At 65.2% G+C, this 16,727-nt stretch overlaps 1 protein-coding gene across 3 annotated transcripts in view; it reads left to right on the top strand.

Moving 5' to 3' along the window:
• HTT (huntingtin) overlaps nucleotides 1-15,403 on the top strand; it is a 96,793-nt gene extending 81,390 nt beyond the window's left edge. For all 3 annotated transcript variants that reach the window (XM_070400136.1, XM_070400132.1, XM_070400122.1), the window contains 16 exons: nucleotides 1,067-1,254; nucleotides 1,562-1,688; nucleotides 3,567-3,667; nucleotides 4,428-4,582; nucleotides 4,971-5,110; nucleotides 6,227-6,309; nucleotides 6,903-7,033; nucleotides 7,123-7,252; nucleotides 8,342-8,497; nucleotides 10,824-11,014; nucleotides 11,147-11,261; nucleotides 11,354-11,567; nucleotides 11,836-11,941; nucleotides 13,536-13,698; nucleotides 13,896-14,056; nucleotides 14,784-15,403. In XM_070400136.1, the coding sequence (XP_070256237.1) occupies nucleotides 1,067-1,254; nucleotides 1,562-1,688; nucleotides 3,567-3,667; nucleotides 4,428-4,582; nucleotides 4,971-5,110; nucleotides 6,227-6,309; nucleotides 6,903-7,033; nucleotides 7,123-7,252; nucleotides 8,342-8,497; nucleotides 10,824-11,014; nucleotides 11,147-11,261; nucleotides 11,354-11,567; nucleotides 11,836-11,941; nucleotides 13,536-13,698; nucleotides 13,896-14,056; nucleotides 14,784-14,997 (2,375 nt within the window). In that variant the 3' untranslated portion in view covers nucleotides 14,998-15,403. The remainder of the gene's footprint in view (nucleotides 1-1,066; nucleotides 1,255-1,561; nucleotides 1,689-3,566; nucleotides 3,668-4,427; nucleotides 4,583-4,970; nucleotides 5,111-6,226; nucleotides 6,310-6,902; nucleotides 7,034-7,122; nucleotides 7,253-8,341; nucleotides 8,498-10,823; nucleotides 11,015-11,146; nucleotides 11,262-11,353; nucleotides 11,568-11,835; nucleotides 11,942-13,535; nucleotides 13,699-13,895; nucleotides 14,057-14,783) is intronic.
• Nucleotides 15,404-16,727: the final 1,324 nt, after the last annotated feature.

The raw sequence follows: 16,727 nt of genomic DNA, 5'->3' as shown, positions 1-16,727 counted from the left end.
TGCGGCTGACCTTCCCACTCAGCGGGATGGCACACTCCCAGGAGGCCTCCTCTCCTCCCGCCCCTCCCTCCTGTCCTCCCTCCATCCATCCTCCCCTCTATCCATCCTCCCCTCCATCCTCTCCTTCCTCCCCTCCATCCATCCTCACCTCCATCTTCTCCTTTCTCCCCTCCATCCATCCTCCCCTCCATCCTCTCCTTCCTCCCCTCCATCCATCCTCCCCTCCATCTTCTCCTTTCTCCCCTCCATCCATCCTCCCCTCCATCCATCCTCCCCTCCATCCTCTCCTTCCTCCCCTCTATCCATCCTCCCCTCCATCTTCTCCTTCCTCCCCTCCATCCATCCTCCCCTCCATCCCCTTTTCCATCCATCCCCTCCTCCATCCTCTTCTCCACCCGCCCTCCATCCTGACACTACGTTCTCTATGCACTTATGTCTCTCACCTCAGACTCTGGCCCCATGGGGGCAGGGAGTATGTTTCCCTTCTCTGTGTGCTCACTGTTGTACTTGCCCATCAGATGCTGGTGGAGTGATGAATGAGTGAGTAGAAATGCTAAGGAGCTTGCAGCTAGTGGAAATGCCCTCCTGAACGTTAGCTAGCTGAGTGTGTACTGCAGCCGTCTATCTCGGTGGATTTTTAAATGGAAATTCCACACCCATTCACTTAACCCTGCTCTAGACTCAGGCACATGCCCCGGTTCTTCACGTACTTCCTCTTGACTCGGTGTCTTCCCCGGAGCGTGGTGCAGGGCAGGGCGGGAGGGCTCTGGACTGGGGTTCCTTGTCACCAGGGCCTCCAGGAACCAGGCCATCTGGCCCTGCCCTGCGGTCAGGCTGGGTGCTGCCAGCAGCGGCAGGCAGTGTGGGGCGGGCAGGGCAGGGCAGGGCCCGAGGCAGGAGACCAGGCCGACGCGGGTAGATGAGCCCGAGCTGCAGTCTGTAGGTCCTCAGGGGCCAGCTAGAGGCCTAGGGGGTGCCACCTTCCTGGGGTGGGGTGTGCCTTCTCCCTGGGAGGCAGGAAGATCAGGAGGTTTGGGGGTGTCCATCCTCTCTCCCGTTGGCTTAGGCCCCGAGCACGTGACTGCAGCCTGCAGGACGGTGGCAGAGCTGGTGGAGGCCTTGCCGTCCGTGCTGGCCTTGGGGCATAAGAGGAACAGCCACATGCCCGCGTTCCTCACGTCCGTGCTCAGGAACATCGTGGTCAGCCTGGCCCGCTTGCCCCTCGTCAACAGCTACACGCGCATCCCCCCCCTGGTGAGTCTGCAGACTGGCCCTGGCGGGGGTTCCGGTGACCCAGTTGGGCCAGCTCGGCTGCCGCCTTGGGTGGCCCGGTGCCGCGGGGAGTCCTGACCCTGCTGGTTCCCTCGGCCTGGCGCGCAGCTGGAGTTGCAGCAACGCTGGCCTTTCTGCGTGAGGCGCAGGGAGCTGGCCCATAGACCCGCCCCTGGGTGAGCTCCAGCGGGCCTTTCGCTCCGGGCCGTGCCGGGCCGAGGAGGGGAGGGCGGCTGTGACCGCGCTGGGGCCTGGGGGCTGGAGCTCAGCAACTTCGTTCCACCCTCAGGTCTGGAAGCTCGGGTGGTCACCCACGCCGGGAGGGGATTTCGGCACAGCCTTCCCCGAGATCCCCGTGGAGTTCCTCCAGGAGAAGGAAGTCTTCAAAGAGTTCATCTACCGCATCAACACGCTGGGTAGGCGGGGTGCCAGCCTCGGGTCCCCGTCCCGGAGTGCGCTCTGCGCCTCTTCGTCCCGTGGAAGGTCTGGGCCCGCCTGCTCGCGGGCAGGCATTCTGAGTGCACACACACTCACCCTGAGAACTTCACCCACGTGTCTGCGTGAGCGTTTAATCCCAGGTTTCCACGTGTCAGTGTGTCTGCAGTCGGGTCGGAGCCTGGTAGTTGGTGATGGGGAGCTGAATCCGACCCCCACAGGAGGCACCCCGCCCGCAGGGACGGGGATGGTCCCTGTGCCTTGTGGTCACTGACGCCGCCTCGTGTGCGGGACGGGCAGGGTGTGCGGGAGCCACCGTGGCCGATGCAGAGGAAGCAGACGTCAGAGGAGAGCCGGGCTCTGTGGGCAGGCCGTCCAGCCCCGGCCCAGCTCGGTCCTCGGGATTGAGTGGGCCCTGCCGCCTACAGCCTTCTCAGCTGCCCTGCGCGCTGCCCGCGGCACAGCGGCCGTGGCCGTGGCCGCTTCTGTCCCCATTTTATGGTGCAGGTGTGATCTGCTCGGGGTCGAAAGGGCGGTGCTAAGGGGCAGTGCCCTGCGCGGAACTCCGAGGAACCAGTGTCTCGGGAGTCCGGCGTGACACCCATGGGCCCGGGCAGGCCCACCCTTCGTCCCTGCGGAGCCTCCTGCCTCGGGCTTCTGCAGACGTGGCACTGGCTTCGGTCCTGAAGGTTCAGGCAGCAGGCACCTATTGGCCTGCATCCCTGTAGTCCCGAGGACGAGGCATTACCCGCCGACCGACATGAGACCTGAGTAGCATGGAGGCGGCCGCCTGGGCAGGTTCCCTCCCTGCCCTCGGAGGTGGCTGTCAGGCAGCCATGGCCTCCCAGCCTATGCCAGCTCCCCCTTCCTGGGCTGCCCTGTGTTTGCCTGTCAGTCGGACCTCGGCCAGGGCAGTCCTACGACCTTGTCCTGGCACCTGCTCTCGCTCTCTCTTCTCCACGTGATCCGAGCTTTTCCTCTTCCCTGTGGAAATGCCCGTATATGTCTGCCGTCCTTGTACCCAAGTGTGGGTGTCTCACCCACATCTCAGTCAGTCTGTCTGTCTCCCTCCCTCCGTCCATCTTAGTGAGGAGATCCTGTCACTGCAGCCCCAGCAGGTGACGAGAGGGGCGCGGAGCACGTGGTGCGACGCCCTCACTGAGGACGAGCGTGCCCTGGCCAGACTGCGTTCCTTTCTGACCCTCTAGACCAGCGGTTCTCAACCTGTGGGTCGCGACCCCTTTGGCGGTCGAACGACCCTTTCACAGGGGTCGCCTAAGACCATCCTGCATATCAGATATTTACATGACGATTCATAACAGTAGCAACATTACAGTTATGAAGTAACAACGAAAATAATTTTATGGTTGGGTCACAACATGAGGAACTGTATTTAAAGGGCCAGAAGGTTGAGAACCACTGCTCTAGCCAGTCGGGGACACCGAGCTCTGCCTCCTGTCAGCAGCCGAGCTGGGCGGGGCTCACGCGGCGCACGCTGACCACTGGGGCCGGTCCCGGCCATGGTTGTGCCCAGTGCATCCAGGAGCTCAGTCCGAGGCTGGACTTCCTGGCCCCTTTCCACTTGGCCACCCCTGCCAGGCGGGGTCAGGAGGGCGCCAGACGGATACGCACACACACCCCGCTGCCAGGGCAGCACTCGGACATGTGTGCTCGCTGTCCGCGCTGGAGGGCGGGCGCCGCAGTGTTCTGCATTGCAGACCTGCCGAGGGCTGAGGCAGCTGCTGGACGTGCCGGGGGCACTGCCCCCTCCGGTCAGAGCTGGCGGCCCAGCTGGCGCCTCACGTCGGAACGTTGGAGGAGTGGGTGACGCTCTGCCTCATGTAACGTTTGCATCATAGGGTGGACCAGCCGCACTCAGTTCGAGGAAACGTGGGCCACCCTCCTGGGCGTCCTGGTGACGCAGCCCCTCGTGCTGGAGCAGGAGGAGAGCCCCCCGGAGGTAAGCCGCCCGCAGCCTGGGCGTCCGCCACTGGCAGCCGGCAGAGGAGGGCAGCAAGCGCGCTTTCCCGTGTCACCTTACTTGTAAGAGTAGCAGGTTGCGTCTACTCTAGACTAATGCTCGGAGCAGAGCGGCTCTCCCGCGGCCGGGGAGCTGCCTGGCCGCCTGTGGGCGCTCGGAGCCCAGTGCGTTAGGCGCTGGGGTCAGTAATTCCCGACTTAGCACGTAGTCCAGTCAGAAGGAAAGGGCACCTGAGGAGGCCGGGCCGAGGTGCCTGTGCTCACCCAAAGACGCTCCCAGGCGACTGGGAGTGGGCTGTGTATCGGTACAATATTAGGAAAAGCCACATTCGGAAGGCAAAGCCCGGGAGAGTGAATGTCATGGACCCTAGGCCTGTTCTGGCAGGAGGGTGGCCTGACTGCGGAAGGGACAGTTCAGTGGTGGGTGTCCGAGCCGTGTGCACGGCCTGCGGGCCCATGCGTCGAAGCTGGCGGGTGGTCACGTGCCAAGTTCTCGAGCTAGTGGTGCCTGTGGGAGACCTTGCTTTGCGCAGTGGACGTTTGCACATTCGATTTGTTTCCAGTGACCGGTGTGGGGGCTGTGGTGGGTGCGGGCAGACAGGTCGGGACCTGGCGGGGAGGGCGTGTCCCCCTGTGCGCTCAGGCTCCTTCCGCCGGGCCACGTGGTCTGTGTGCAGGTGGGCACAGGTAGTGCGGGGGCCTGGCTGCTCGTGACGTGACCCCATGTGGGCTCCTTCCAGGAAGACACGGAGAGGACCCAGATCAACGTCCTGGCCGTGCAGGCCATCACCTCCCTGGTGCTGAGCGCGATGGCCGTGCCCGTGGCCGGCAACCCCGCCCTCAGCTGCTTGGAGCAGCAGCCCCGGAACAAGCCCCTGAAAGCACTCGACACCAGGTTTGCCGCGCTGCCGTGTCCAGGGCACAGCGTGGAGGGGGCTAGAGGCACGCTCCTCCCACCCCACCCAGTGGCCAGCAGCTTACCCGCCCTTTCGTTTGTTACTGAAACTAAAAAGCAAAGCACCTTGCGTGTTGCTGCGAGAGGTGCACATGCTGGAGTGACTTGACCGGCCGCAGTGGACACGGCCTGAGGTGGCGGACCTCCGGCTGGCAGAGCAGGAGCTGGCCGCCAGCAGGGCCTGCCGGGCTCACAGGAGGCGCCCGCAGAGGCTGTGCTGTGGTACTGTGGGTGCCTCTCCGTTCGGCAGAGCGGGGGCGGGTCCTGGCGTCTCTCACGTCTAAAATTTTAAAGGAACTGAAAGTTGAACCTTTGTCCTGGATTCTAGGTTTGGGCGGAAGCTGAGCGTGATCCGAGGAATCGTAGAGCAGGAAATTCAAGCAATGGTGTCGAAGAGGGAGAACATCGCCACCCATCACCTATACCAGGCGTGGGACCCCGTCCCCTCTCTGTCTCCAGCCACCACAGGTGCCTGTCGGGAGGGGCCGCTTGTCCCGGGGCCGAGCATGCGGTGGCCAGCACACTGACGGCAGCGGGGGCGCCAAAGGCTGTGGCTTCGTGTGCTGCCCTGGCCCATGACAGTGCCGGGCGCCCTCAGGACCAGCAGCTTTAACCCTCTTGAGGGAATAAAGCCGGGAAGCAAATGCTCAAGAGAAGGGAACGTTGTGGGGTGTTTCTTTGCTTTTAAATATGTTTTTATTGACTTTGGAGAGGAAGGGAGAGGGGGAGAGAGAGAGAGACCCCAGTGATGAGAGAGGAACATCCATCAGCTGCCTCCCGCACGCCCCATGCTGGGGGTCTAGCCTGTAACCCGGGCATGTGCCCTGGCCAGGAATCAAAGTGGTGACCTGGTTCACAGGTCGACGCTCAACCACTGAGCCGCACCAGCCGCGCTGAGGGTTTCTCTCATGCGCACGTTTTGCTGTTGGATGCCCCGTGTTCTAGGCTAGTCTTTGTGATCCCTGGGCTGTGGGAGGTGGTAGGTCCTCCAGGGTTCGGTCCTCAGCCTTTGCTGCAGGGCTCCGTGTGCAGTGCCATGTGCCGTGCGCCCTAGACGTCCGGGCGAGAGTCAGCTGAGTGTGAACTGGTCCCTTGGGAGTCTCGGGCCCGTAGGGCAGAGGAGTCACAGCATCGCTGTCCCAGGAGCAGCCGCTGCAGGCATGCGCGGAGCACGTGCTTCGGAGCAGGGAGGTCTCGGGGAGCGGGGTCAGGTGGTGCTCACCAGAGCGAAGTGCGGGCTCAGGGGGCCTGGGCCGGAGGGAGGGAAGCTGAGAGGGGTGTGGAGAAGACCCTGAGGCTGAGGGCGGCACCGCCCGCACCCTGCCCCCGGTGGGCGCGGCTGTGCTGTCCTCCGGGCCCCGGGCCCCTTGCGGGCTGCTGCCTCCTCCACAGCTGCGGACTCGGGCTGTGCCGCTCCACCAGCCGGTGCCCGTGGAGCCAGAGCCGGTGCCTCCGGGAGAGATGGGCCCGCACTGCCTCGGCCCTGCCAGCTGCCTGCTGTGAAGGGACAGAACTTCCCAGGCTGTGCCTTGCCAGGCTCGGCGGCACTGCCGGGCGGCTCTCACGTCCTGTCGTCCCCCGCAGGTGCCCTCATCAGCCACGACAAGCTGCTGCTGCAGACCAACCCCGAGCGGGAGCTGGGCAGCATGAGCTACCAGCTCGGCCAGGTCAGCCCGTGCCCCGTCCTCCGTCCTCGGGTTTTGGCCACTTTCACCTTCAGAAGCAAAGTTAAATGCGTTTAAAATGAAGCGAAGGGTGACTTTTATTCGTTTTATTTATGGTATTTATTCTGAGAAGGGCTAAGGTGTTTTATGAGTTGATCACGTAGGTGTGTGTAAGCAGTGGAAGAGTGTGAGGTAACAGGTGAGGGAGAGCCAGGGCCGCCGCCGCCCCGTGCTGCTGGCTGGGTCACTTTCACTGGCTCTTGAGAAGAATGGGGACTGTTGTGTGCACGACAGGGAGGCGGTGGGGACACCTGAGTGTGGCAGCCTTGGCCCCGCAGCAGCTGTGTTCTCCCTCAGCGTGTGGCCGTCACGCAGAAAGCCCGGCCCTCAGCTGCTCCCCTCACTCCAGGGCTTCCGTTTTGAAGGCAGAGCTTTCTGTAGACCCCCCAACCCCCGGAACCCACTGGGTCTGAGCAGGCCCTGCCGGGTGGTGGGGTCCCTCAGTGGCCAGGACCCCAGGCCACACCTGCGCCCCAGTCCTGAGCTCAGGGAGCCTGCGCCCAGCTCCTCGCGCTGACCCAGGGCCTGTGTTGAAGGTGTCCATCCACTCGGTGTGGCTGGGAAGCAGCATCACCCCCCTGAGGGAGGAGGAGTGGGACGAGGAGGAGGAGGAGGAGGCCGATGTCCCCGCACCTTCGTCGCCACCCACGTCTCCCGTCAGCTCCAGGTTCCCACCGCCTTTGGTTAAAGCCCTCTGAGGTTTGTGAGTCGTCCGGGGGGTTGGGCCTCTTAGATGAACCTCTGTGTGCTCCACAGGAAGCACCGGGCTGGGGTGGACATCCACTCCTGCTCGCAGTTCCTGCTGGAGCTGTACAGCCGCTGGGTCCTGCCGTCCAGTTCCGGCCGAAGGACCCCCATCATCCTCATCAGCGAAGTGGTGCGATCTGTAAGTTCACCTCGCCCGTCCTCGTGCACACAGGCACGTACAGGCATACGTACATGTACACGCGCACACACGCACGCACACGCACGCACGTGCTCAGTTGTCGTCTCTGGGAGCCTGAGAAGAACTCTCAGGCCTGGGACATAGATGCGTCTCTCCGCCTGTGCAGGAGCAGCTCTGCATATCCACCCCACAGCGGGCAGGTGCTCCGAGGGCAGGGGCAGTGACGTGGCGACGTCACGCCGCTGTCCAAGGCTGGAGGCTCCCCTCCTTGTCCTTAAGTGTCTCTTTGGGGCCGGGCTCACAGGCCCACACGCCCCCTCCGAGAAGCAGGATTTCAGAGTTTTTGTTCTCAAACTGTTGGTCCCAGGATTCCTTTACGTTCTTCAAATGAGAGGGGACCCCAGAGAGCCTTTGTTATGTGGGTTATGTCTGCTAGTACTTACAGAATTGGAATCAAGTCTGAGAAGTTGTTTTTGTTATTAATCCTCCCCTGAGGACATGCTTAGAGAGAGAGATGGCCACATCCATGATGAGAGAATCGTGGGTCGGCTCCTGCCTGCAGCCCCAGGCATGTGCCCTGACGGGGAATGGAGCTGTGACCTCCTGGTTCAGAAGCTGATGCTCAACCACTGAGCCACGCCGGCGGGCTGACGTTCCTTTTAGATGGACCGTGAAGAGCTGAGCCTTCGGCAGCCGAGCGTTTGGGGAGACAAAGAATCCCCAGCAAAGCGTTTATTTCTGAAACAGCGTCTCTGCTGGGGCTTTGAGAGCCTGACCCGACGCCATGGGAAGGCCTGGGGCTTTGGGGGCAGAGCAGACGTGGGCTTGTCCGTGGTGACCGCTGTGGGCAGGTTCCCTGCAGGTCGTGGCTGTCCCAGCTCGGCCCACTGCAGCGAGCGCGTGCACAGGTGTCCGTGAGGACGTCCCGACTACGCTGCGCGTGTGCCCTGCCTTGAGGTCCAGGGTTTGCGTGTCGGCACGCATGGGTGCCTGGAGCCTGGTGTCGCTGGGCTGGGAGGAGGCGTGCTGGGTGCGCTGCTTCCTTTCCTGATAGCGGCTCCCCTTCCTGTCCGAACGTTGTGTCTGCAGCTCCTCGTGGTCTCAGACCTGTTCACGGAGCGCAGCCAGTTTGAGATGATGTACCAGACGCTGACCGAGCTGCGCAGGGTGCACCCTCCAGAGGACGAGATCCTCCTGCAGTACCTGGTGCCGGCCACCTGCAAGGCGGCGGCCGTCCTCGGCATGGTGAGCGGGCGGGCACTGCGCGTGGCGCCGAGGGGGCAGCATCAGCCGGCAAGGTCCACGGGGACGACCACCGCCAGTGTGAGCGCGTGGGCTCCGCTCACTCTGGGCTCCCCGTGGAGTGTGCCGTGGTGGGCGAGCCGCACTTGGGGGCTCCCGTGCGCCTTTGTCAGGTTGTCTTGGTGGCACACGCGCCAGGAGCTGGCTGTGTGGGGGCCCCTTCTCCGGGGTGCTGCTGGCCCCTGCTTCCTATCGCCAGGGCCCCTCCCAGGACTGCTCTGTCACAGTCCCCTGCACTCCCACCCCACAGTGTGGGTGTCACAGCCTTGTGACAGGAGAGCGGGCAGGGCCTTTGGGGTCCCCCCTGGTTCTGCCTCCAGCTGATGAGAACCTGGCCAGCGCCACACCCACTTTCTGGGCGGTCGTCACCATGTGGTGTTGGGGGAAGCCCCAAAAGTGTAAACTCAGGATCTGTTCTGAAGACCTGACACACAGCCTCATCCAGACGCGTCAGAACCTTCATATGGAGAAACGTACATACACGGCCAGGCAGCTGCCCCCGGCAGGTCAGAGGGCCTCAGGCAGTCATCGCCCCCATCCGGCCATGGCCCGTCTCTGGCCTGACCTCTCTGTGGGCGCATCCGCTTCCTGCGGAGTCAGCCAGCCTGAGGCTAGAGGTCGGACAGTCACGGAGGGTTAAACAAGCCAGCATTTCCCAGACGCCTTGGCTGCTGGGCCGTGTTACGTCTCTGAGGGAGTCCCGTGCACCTGGTACCTGCTAGACAGGCGTCCCAGCCGGGGGAAGGCCGGCCTCTGAGGTAGCGCATGTGGAAGAGAAGAGCAGCCTCCGCCCGCTGCCCTGTGCCACCTCGGCTCGCCCTGCGCGTGGCAGCAGCCGGCGGTGTGCTGTGCCCTCGCAGACACCCTGGCACCCTCCTCTGGTGCAGAGACGCTCCCTCAGCAGCACGAGCGGCTGCCTGGCCTTGGCCCGTCCCCTCCTGCGTGCTCGGCCCTGCCTGTCCTGACAGCAGCAAGCAGGCGCCTCGTGGAGCCCTCACCCTGAGTCTTGCCCCAGGCGAGTGAGGCTGAGGCCAGGGTACTGGGCCGTGTGCTCCAGGTCACACAGGACCAGGCAGAGGGCTGAGCCCACGCCCGGGCCTGGCTGCCTTCCCCACAGAACCCGCCCCTGCGAGCCCAGGCGCCAAGCAGGTGCCCCCGTCCTGGGTGGCCCTGGTGCGCCTGCGAGCACCCTCTTCGCAGCTGCGCCCCGAGTGTGGAGCCGTGGGAGCGCAGAAGCAGCTGCCTGTGGAAGCCCTTTGTCTTTGTGGGCTCTGAGGCCGGCCTGTTCCATTGTGGTTATGTTTTGTGCTCAGGCCCAGGTCCCCCAGGCATGCTGTGTGTCAGTAAATCAAATCAGTAAGAATTGTTTCTGAAGAGGCCCCGAGGCCAGATGGTGCCCTGGGGACTCCTCGTGCTGGCTGTGCAGGGGCCTCGGGCTTCTCCTCCTGACGCATCCGCCCCCTGCCGGCCCCTGGTGGTGCCTTTAGAGCTGGGGCCCTGGAGGCCTGGGTGGAGAGTCCCTCGGCTGGTCCCGCGGTCTGTGGGGCCGGGAGGAGAGAGGGAAGTCCTCGGTCATGCAGGGACACAGGGACGGTTCCTGTGGGGGCCGCACTGCCAGCCTCCCGGAACCGCTGAGACTCCAGACTCCGCCGGCTGGGGTCGCCGTCCCAGGGGATGGTCTGACCCGCTGTGGCTGCCCCCAGCACCCGCTTTCTGTGGGGTCTCACGTGGAGGGCACAGTGTAGGTTCCTCCTTAACGCGTGTGGTCAGGGTGCTCAGGGGAATGGACACGTTGGCATAGACGACAGGCGGGTCCCCAGGACGACCTCAGGGCTCCCCAAGCTCTACTGATTTACTGCAGTGGCGGGAGCAAAGTCAGGGAGGGCGCCTGGGCCACGTCCACAGGAGACCAGGCTCAGCTTCGGAATCCTCTTCCGGAGTCACACGGGACGCGCTGTTTCTGTGCAATGCGTGTGAAAACCCACGCGGAGCCCTGCCCACCAGGGAGGCCCCTGCCTGGCCCGTCCCGAACTCCAGACCCCAGGGGCGGGAGTCAGCACCCCCACACTGCCCGCACAGAAGGCCCGGCACAGGCTGCCTCTTAGCAGTCGGCTGGGAGCGCTCCCCACACCTGGGCCGGACGCCTGCCAGGGCAGCCTGCACGCCCTCCCGCGCCCCCACCCCCACCCCCAGCTCGACAGTGGGCCTGCAGCGAGCCCTAGCGGCCTCCTGCCCTCAAGGTCCAGCCTCTGCCTCTGCCCGGCTCCAGGACAAGGCCGTGGCGGAGCCAGTCGGCCGGCTGTTGGAGAGCACGCTCAGGAGCAGCCACCTGCCCAGCAGGATCGGGGCCCTGCACGGCGCCCTCTACGTGCTGGAGTGCGACCTGCTGGACGACACGGCGAAGCAGCTCATCCCCGTCCTCAGCGACTACCTCCTCTCCAACCTCCGCAGCAGCGCCCAGTGAGTGGGGCTGGAGGGCCGGCTGGGGATGGGCCTGTCAGGCCTCAGCCTGTCACAGCAGAGCTCGGGCACCCGGGGCCCCTCTCCTGGGCTGTGGCGCCTGCGTGACTGAGCGGCTGCCCCTGGTTGCAGCTGCGTGAACCTGCACAGCCAGCAGCACGTGCTGGTGATGTGTGCCACCGCCTTCTACCTGATGGAGAACTACCCTCTGGATGTGGGGCCGGACTTCTCCGCATCCATCATACAGGTGACCGCCGGGCACCGCCCCGTGGGGTGGCACCGCTGGGAGCCACAGGAGCCCGAGGCCGGGCCCTGACCTGGACGCCTCCTCTCGCTCAGATGTGTGGGGTGATGCTGTCGGGAAGCGAGGAGGCCACGCCGTCCACCGTCTACCACTGCGTCCTGCGGGGCCTGGAGCGCCTCCTGCTGTCCGAGCAGCTGTCCCGGCTGGATGCCGAGTCCCTGGTCAAGCTCAGCGTGGACAGGGTGAACGTGCACAGCCCGCATCGGGCCATGGCCGCCCTGGGCCTGATGCTCACCTGCATGTACACAGGTGAGGGGGCCGGGCCCACTGGTGTCTGGGTATTGACGGGTCTCCTGTCGCTGCTCCACGGGATGCGGACCACAGTCCCCGAGGTTCTCGAGGGCAGTCCAGAGCCGCGTTCCCTGTCGTGTTGCTGCGCGGGCGTCACACACACCTGGGGACCAGGGCTCCCTCCTGGTCCCGGCGCCTCGGGTTTGTGGAACTGCTGTGCGGGTCCGGGCGCCTCCCCAGAGCCGGCCAGCCTCCCAGGCGCGTAGCAGTGCTGCCCTCGTTTCAGGGAAGGAAAAAGCCAGTCCTGGCAGAGCCTCCGAGCCCGGCCCTGCCGCACCCGACAGCGAGTCCGTGATCGTGGCCATGGAGCGCGTGTCGGTTCTCTTCGACAGGTAAGCAGGGGAGCCCGCTCACCCACAGCCTCCAGGGCTGCGCCAAGCAACTGCCCGCATGCATGTCTGCCGTCCTCTCAGCCGCCGCTTCCCACCCGAGTCCTGACCAGCCCAGGCCTCGCTCGCTCCGGAGCGGGCAGTGCTGGGCCCCTGGCACCCGAGTGCCCACGTCTTCCGAAGGCGGGCACAGCAGTGGGGTCAGCAGGGCACATGGAGGTGTGGAGGGCTGGGCAGTGGCAGGACCTCCGCCAGCACCTGCTGCCTTTGGGGGGAGCCGTGGTCCCAGCAGGCTCACGCGGCGCCCAGAGCTGGGCAGCGCTGCATCGGGACGGCTCCCGGCAGGAAGGGAGGGTGTGCGGGGCCCAGCGCCGGTGTGGACGGCAAGCACGCGGGCTCTGAGAGGATTGGCTGCCTCCCACACCGCGCGGTGGTCAGGCTCCATGTGGGGTGATGCTGTCGGGAAGGGAGGAGAAACTTGCCAGCTCTGGGGAACAGGCCTCCATCCAGGGGGCATGATGTGTATGGCGTCGGGGAGGCTGGTTCTGCCCACATGGCCATCACATGGTCAGCCTGGCCGTCATGGGGTCAGCTCGCCCGTCATGTGGTCAGCCTGGCCGTCACGGGGTCAGCTCGCCCGTCACGTGGTCAGCCTGGCCGTCACGGGGTCAGCTCGCCCGTCATGTGGTCAGCCTGGCCGTCACGGGGTCAGCTCGCCCGTCACGTGGTCAGCCTGGCCGTCACGGGGTCAGCCCGGCCAGCGGAAGCCATTTAGGCTTTCACCAGGGCACACTGAGCCAGACATTCCTGTGTCCGTCTGGCCAGGTGACGTGCTCTGGGAGGGTCAGGGCGCAGTGTGTTTGGTGTTGAAATTGGACATGAGTGTGTGAGGCTGTGCTCCTGTCCCACCCATACTGGTCCAGCCCTCGCCGCCAGTGCTGGCAGGGCCACCTCAGGTCCCCGCCTTCCTGGGGCTTCTGTCCCAGGGCCAACAGGGAAGCCTTTCAGCACTGGCAGGTGGGAGGGACGGCCGGTGGGTGCTGGCATCTGTGGGTGGGTGGTCGTGGGCACACCTGGCAGGAGGCACGGCCCGCAGCTTACATAGCACCCCGTGTGTGCCCCGAGGGTGACCAGACGGCTCTCCCAGTGTCCAGAACGGGACCCCTCGGGGGCAGGTTCAGGGCCCACAGGGAGGACCAGCAGTAGTGCAAGCAGGTCCAGGTGAGGTGAGGAGAGGAGGTCCCCGCGGACTACAGGGCCACAGCGTGAGGATGTGGCGGGAGAGGCCCCGGAGAGCCGGCACCTGACGGCAGCAGCATGTCCCGGGCAGCGCTTTCATCGCACGTTAGGTCTCTAGTGTAGGGCCACCCCCACCCCCTCGCCCCAGCACCACACGGGCCTTACACCCTTTCCTGGATCGTGGCCTCGTGTGGGAGGGGAGCCCCAAGCCTGGGCGCTTGTCTGTGGGTCACTCGTGAGGTCCCCAGTTAACATTCTAGGTGCCCCCTGGAGACCCGCCTGGAAAGTCTCTGAAGGTCCCGGCGGGGAATCGGGGGGGGGCAGGACGGGGCGGGGCTGACTAGTCCCCTCCTTTCAGGATCAGGAAGGGGTTTCCCTGTGAAGCCCGCGTTGTGGCGAGGATCCTCCCTCAGTTTTTAGATGACTTCTTCCCTCCGCAAGACGTCATGAACAAAGTCATCGGGGAGTTCCTATCCAACCAGCAGCCCTACCCGCAGTTCATGGCCACCGTGGTGTACAAGGTGAGGCCTGGCGCCCAGGGAGGGCGGGGCACCCAAGCCTGAGCCGGCTGACCGGCTTGGAAGCCTGGACGTCTCTTGCCACCTGGATGTGCTGACCAGTGGACTTGCCAGCGGCCTGGTTCCTGCCCCTGAAGCCGCACGGCTGCCTGTTGAAAGGGTGCCCCTCCCGTGCCTGCTGAGCTCCGGCCTCTCCTCAGGTTTTCCAGACGCTGCACAGCACGGGGCAGTCGTCCATGGTCCGGGACTGGGTCATGCTGTCCCTCTCCAACTTCACGCAGAGGACCCCGGTGGCCATGGCCGTGTGGAGCCTGTCCTGCTTCTTCGTCAGCGCGTCCACCAGCCCGTGGGTCTCGGCCATGTATCCTCCCAGGGTCCGGGGCCGGGTGGGCAGCCCTGCCTCCCACCACCCTCTCTCCTGTCAAGTCTGGGTTGTGTCTGTGTGACTTTCCCAAACTAACCTCGGCCAGGGCCCAGGTGTCAGGGTGCCATTGACCTTGAGCCCCTAGAGAGCAAGACGTGGACAAACCACAGGAAGCATGCTGACCACGGGCAGGAGAGGCGGGCCCTGCCCCGCGCCTGCACCGGTCTGTGCAGCGTGGCCGTGCTGTGCTGGTTCTCATTGTCCTGTCGCTGTGCTGCGTCCTCCCCGGGGAGGCTCAGTGGAGCTCCAGCCCCACCCACAAGCGCTGGCTGCCAAAGGGGCGTTCCCTCTGCAGGGAGCCGGGAGGGCGGGCAGGGCGGCCTGGTGCTCCTCACTCCGGGAGCAGGGCTAGCAGGAGTGGCCCTGCCAGCATCGCATGGGGAGCCAGGCCAGGTAAGTGCTCCGAGGGGAGCGCCCACTGAGCTGCCGGGGCTCCGGCTTCCTCCCAGCTCTGCCCGCCCCCCTGCTGGGCAGAGCTGGGAGGAAGCCGGATGGAGGCAGCAGAGGCGGCGACCCGCCTGGGAGCTGTTGGAGGTGGGAGGCGGCTGCGGGCATGGCCCAGATCCGCTGTCCTGCCCTGGCCTGTGGGCTCCAGGAACCTCTGGGCAGTCAGATCCGTGTCGGTCGGGTCCGCGCTTGCACTTGCTCCTTAACTGCCCCGCAGCCTGCCCCACGTCGTCAGCAGGATGGGCAAGCTGGAGCACGTGGACGTCAACCTCTTCTGCCTGGTGGCCACGGACTTCTACAGACACCAGGTAGAGGAGGAGCTGGACCGCCGGGCCTTCCAGTCCGTGTTCGAGGTGGTGGCAGCGCCAGGAAACCCGTACCAGCGGCTGCTGGCTTGTTTGCGGAACGTTCACAAGGTCGCCACGTGCTGAGCACTGCGGGGGCACCGGCGGCGGGTTCGGCGGGGTCTGCCCAGCAGGCGCCCTGCAGTGGGGCCACCGCAGAGGGTGCTGCGGCCGATGTGGGGCTGAGCCTGCGCCCTGGCGGAGAGCAGGCGTGGCTGCGTGGCTGGCCCTGCCGTGGAGCTGACGAATGCCGGTTCACGGTGTGCACCTTCCTCCCCGACGTCATCACAGTCCTGGCGGCCAGGCCGCTGCTGCTCTCATGTCTGACGTCCACCCAGGCGGCACCGGGAGCCCAGGGGCCTGGGCTGTGTCCTGCTCCCGGCAGGCGCGTGCGGTGGGTGGTGGAGCACGCGGGCCGGCGCCACGCTTCCCTTTCTCTGTTTTCTTCTCAGGACTTAAAGTTTAATTCTATCAGTAAAGAGATTAATTTTAAGGTACCTTTCTATGCCGTGTAAGTCTGCGCCGCTCGCCACAGCCCCGTGGACGCGACAGGCCTGTCCCCTCCCACATCACTCTGTCCGGCTGCTGCTGGCAGCTGGCACCTGCCCCTCAGCACGTGGCTCCTTCACGGCACTCCCCCCGTTTCCACACAGCCACGTTAGCCAGCGTGTGGTGAGCGTCAGGTGCAGACGGCTGTCCAGGTCCTCCGTCCTCCCCATCCGAGAGCTCAGCTTGCCCACTCCCGGGCCTGCGCTCCCCGGGGGCAGGCCTTTCTGCGGCTGGGCCGACTCAGTACCGGCTACAGTGTTTGCGCCCCTCCTGGTCGGGAGCGAAGCTTGGTGTCTTGGCAGGTGTTAGAGAAAGACCCCAGCACCTCCTCACCCTGTGCCAGGCCTCCTGGCAGCCCTGGAGCGCCGGGTCCGTGCCTGGGTGATGGGCTCTGCCTAGAAGGGCAGGGGTGAGGCAGGCACTGGCCAGTCTGTGGCCCCTCAGACGGTCGCCTCTACCCAGGCCCAGGCCCCTGGACCAGCTTACTGTTTTCAAGCCCAGCGTGGTCAGAACATCAGTGCCGATGGGGCTGGAGGGGGTGGGGCATGCCCAAGGAGCCCCGAGTGCGTGGGGGGCTCTGCTTGCTGTCCTTTCAAACCCCCGTCCCCAGGCGCTCCGCCTCCTCGGTCCCCAGAGGTGGGCTGCCCGCTTGCTCATAAGCTCAAGTGCAGTCAGGGCTCGAGGTGTTTCACGTAAGGGGAGGTCACTTTGAAACTTTCAGATGTGGGCAGAGGTGGAGCCGCTTGGTGAGTGACCCTCACCTGCGTGAGGCCTGCCGTGCACAGGCCAGCGGGGGGCGGCTGGGGCCAGGGTCTGCCCGTGGCTCGCACGGGGGCTGTGGGCCCCTCAGAGCAGCCTGCATGCTCCCGGTAGCCTCAGAGGAGCCTGGCTGAGGTGGGCACGCCGGGTGGGCAGGCACCTGAGCAGGCCCCTCGGGAGAGAGCCCCCTCCTCCCTCGCTCACCTGGGCTCCCATTTCTCATCCTGGCTTCTCCCCTAAAACGCCTGCTGGGGTGTTTGCGTTTGTCGGAAAGAACGAGGTGACTAGGGTTTGGGACCATTCCCCATAGGGCTCACGCCATGGGCCCACCGGGCGCGTAGCCAGCCTCAGTCACAGCGTGGCCTGGGCAGCCGCTCTTGTGGCTGGAGCAGCGCTGGCCCAGGTGCGTGTCGTTGATGTGCCGGGCGAGCGGGCGCACACGCGTCTGTGCTCACTTGTGTATGTCCAGGCACAAGGCCTCCGGGAACAGCTCTCCTAGAAGCCGACCT

Source organism: Myotis yumanensis, unplaced genomic scaffold, assembly GCF_028538775.1.
Source record: "Myotis yumanensis isolate MYYU_CA2020_CCGP unplaced genomic scaffold, mMyoYum1.0.hap1 SCAF_1, whole genome shotgun sequence".
Lineage (NCBI taxonomy): Eukaryota > Metazoa > Chordata > Mammalia > Chiroptera > Vespertilionidae > Myotis > Myotis yumanensis.
Note: the sequence above shows the minus strand (reverse complement) of the source record. Positions and strands in the feature narration are given on the sequence as shown.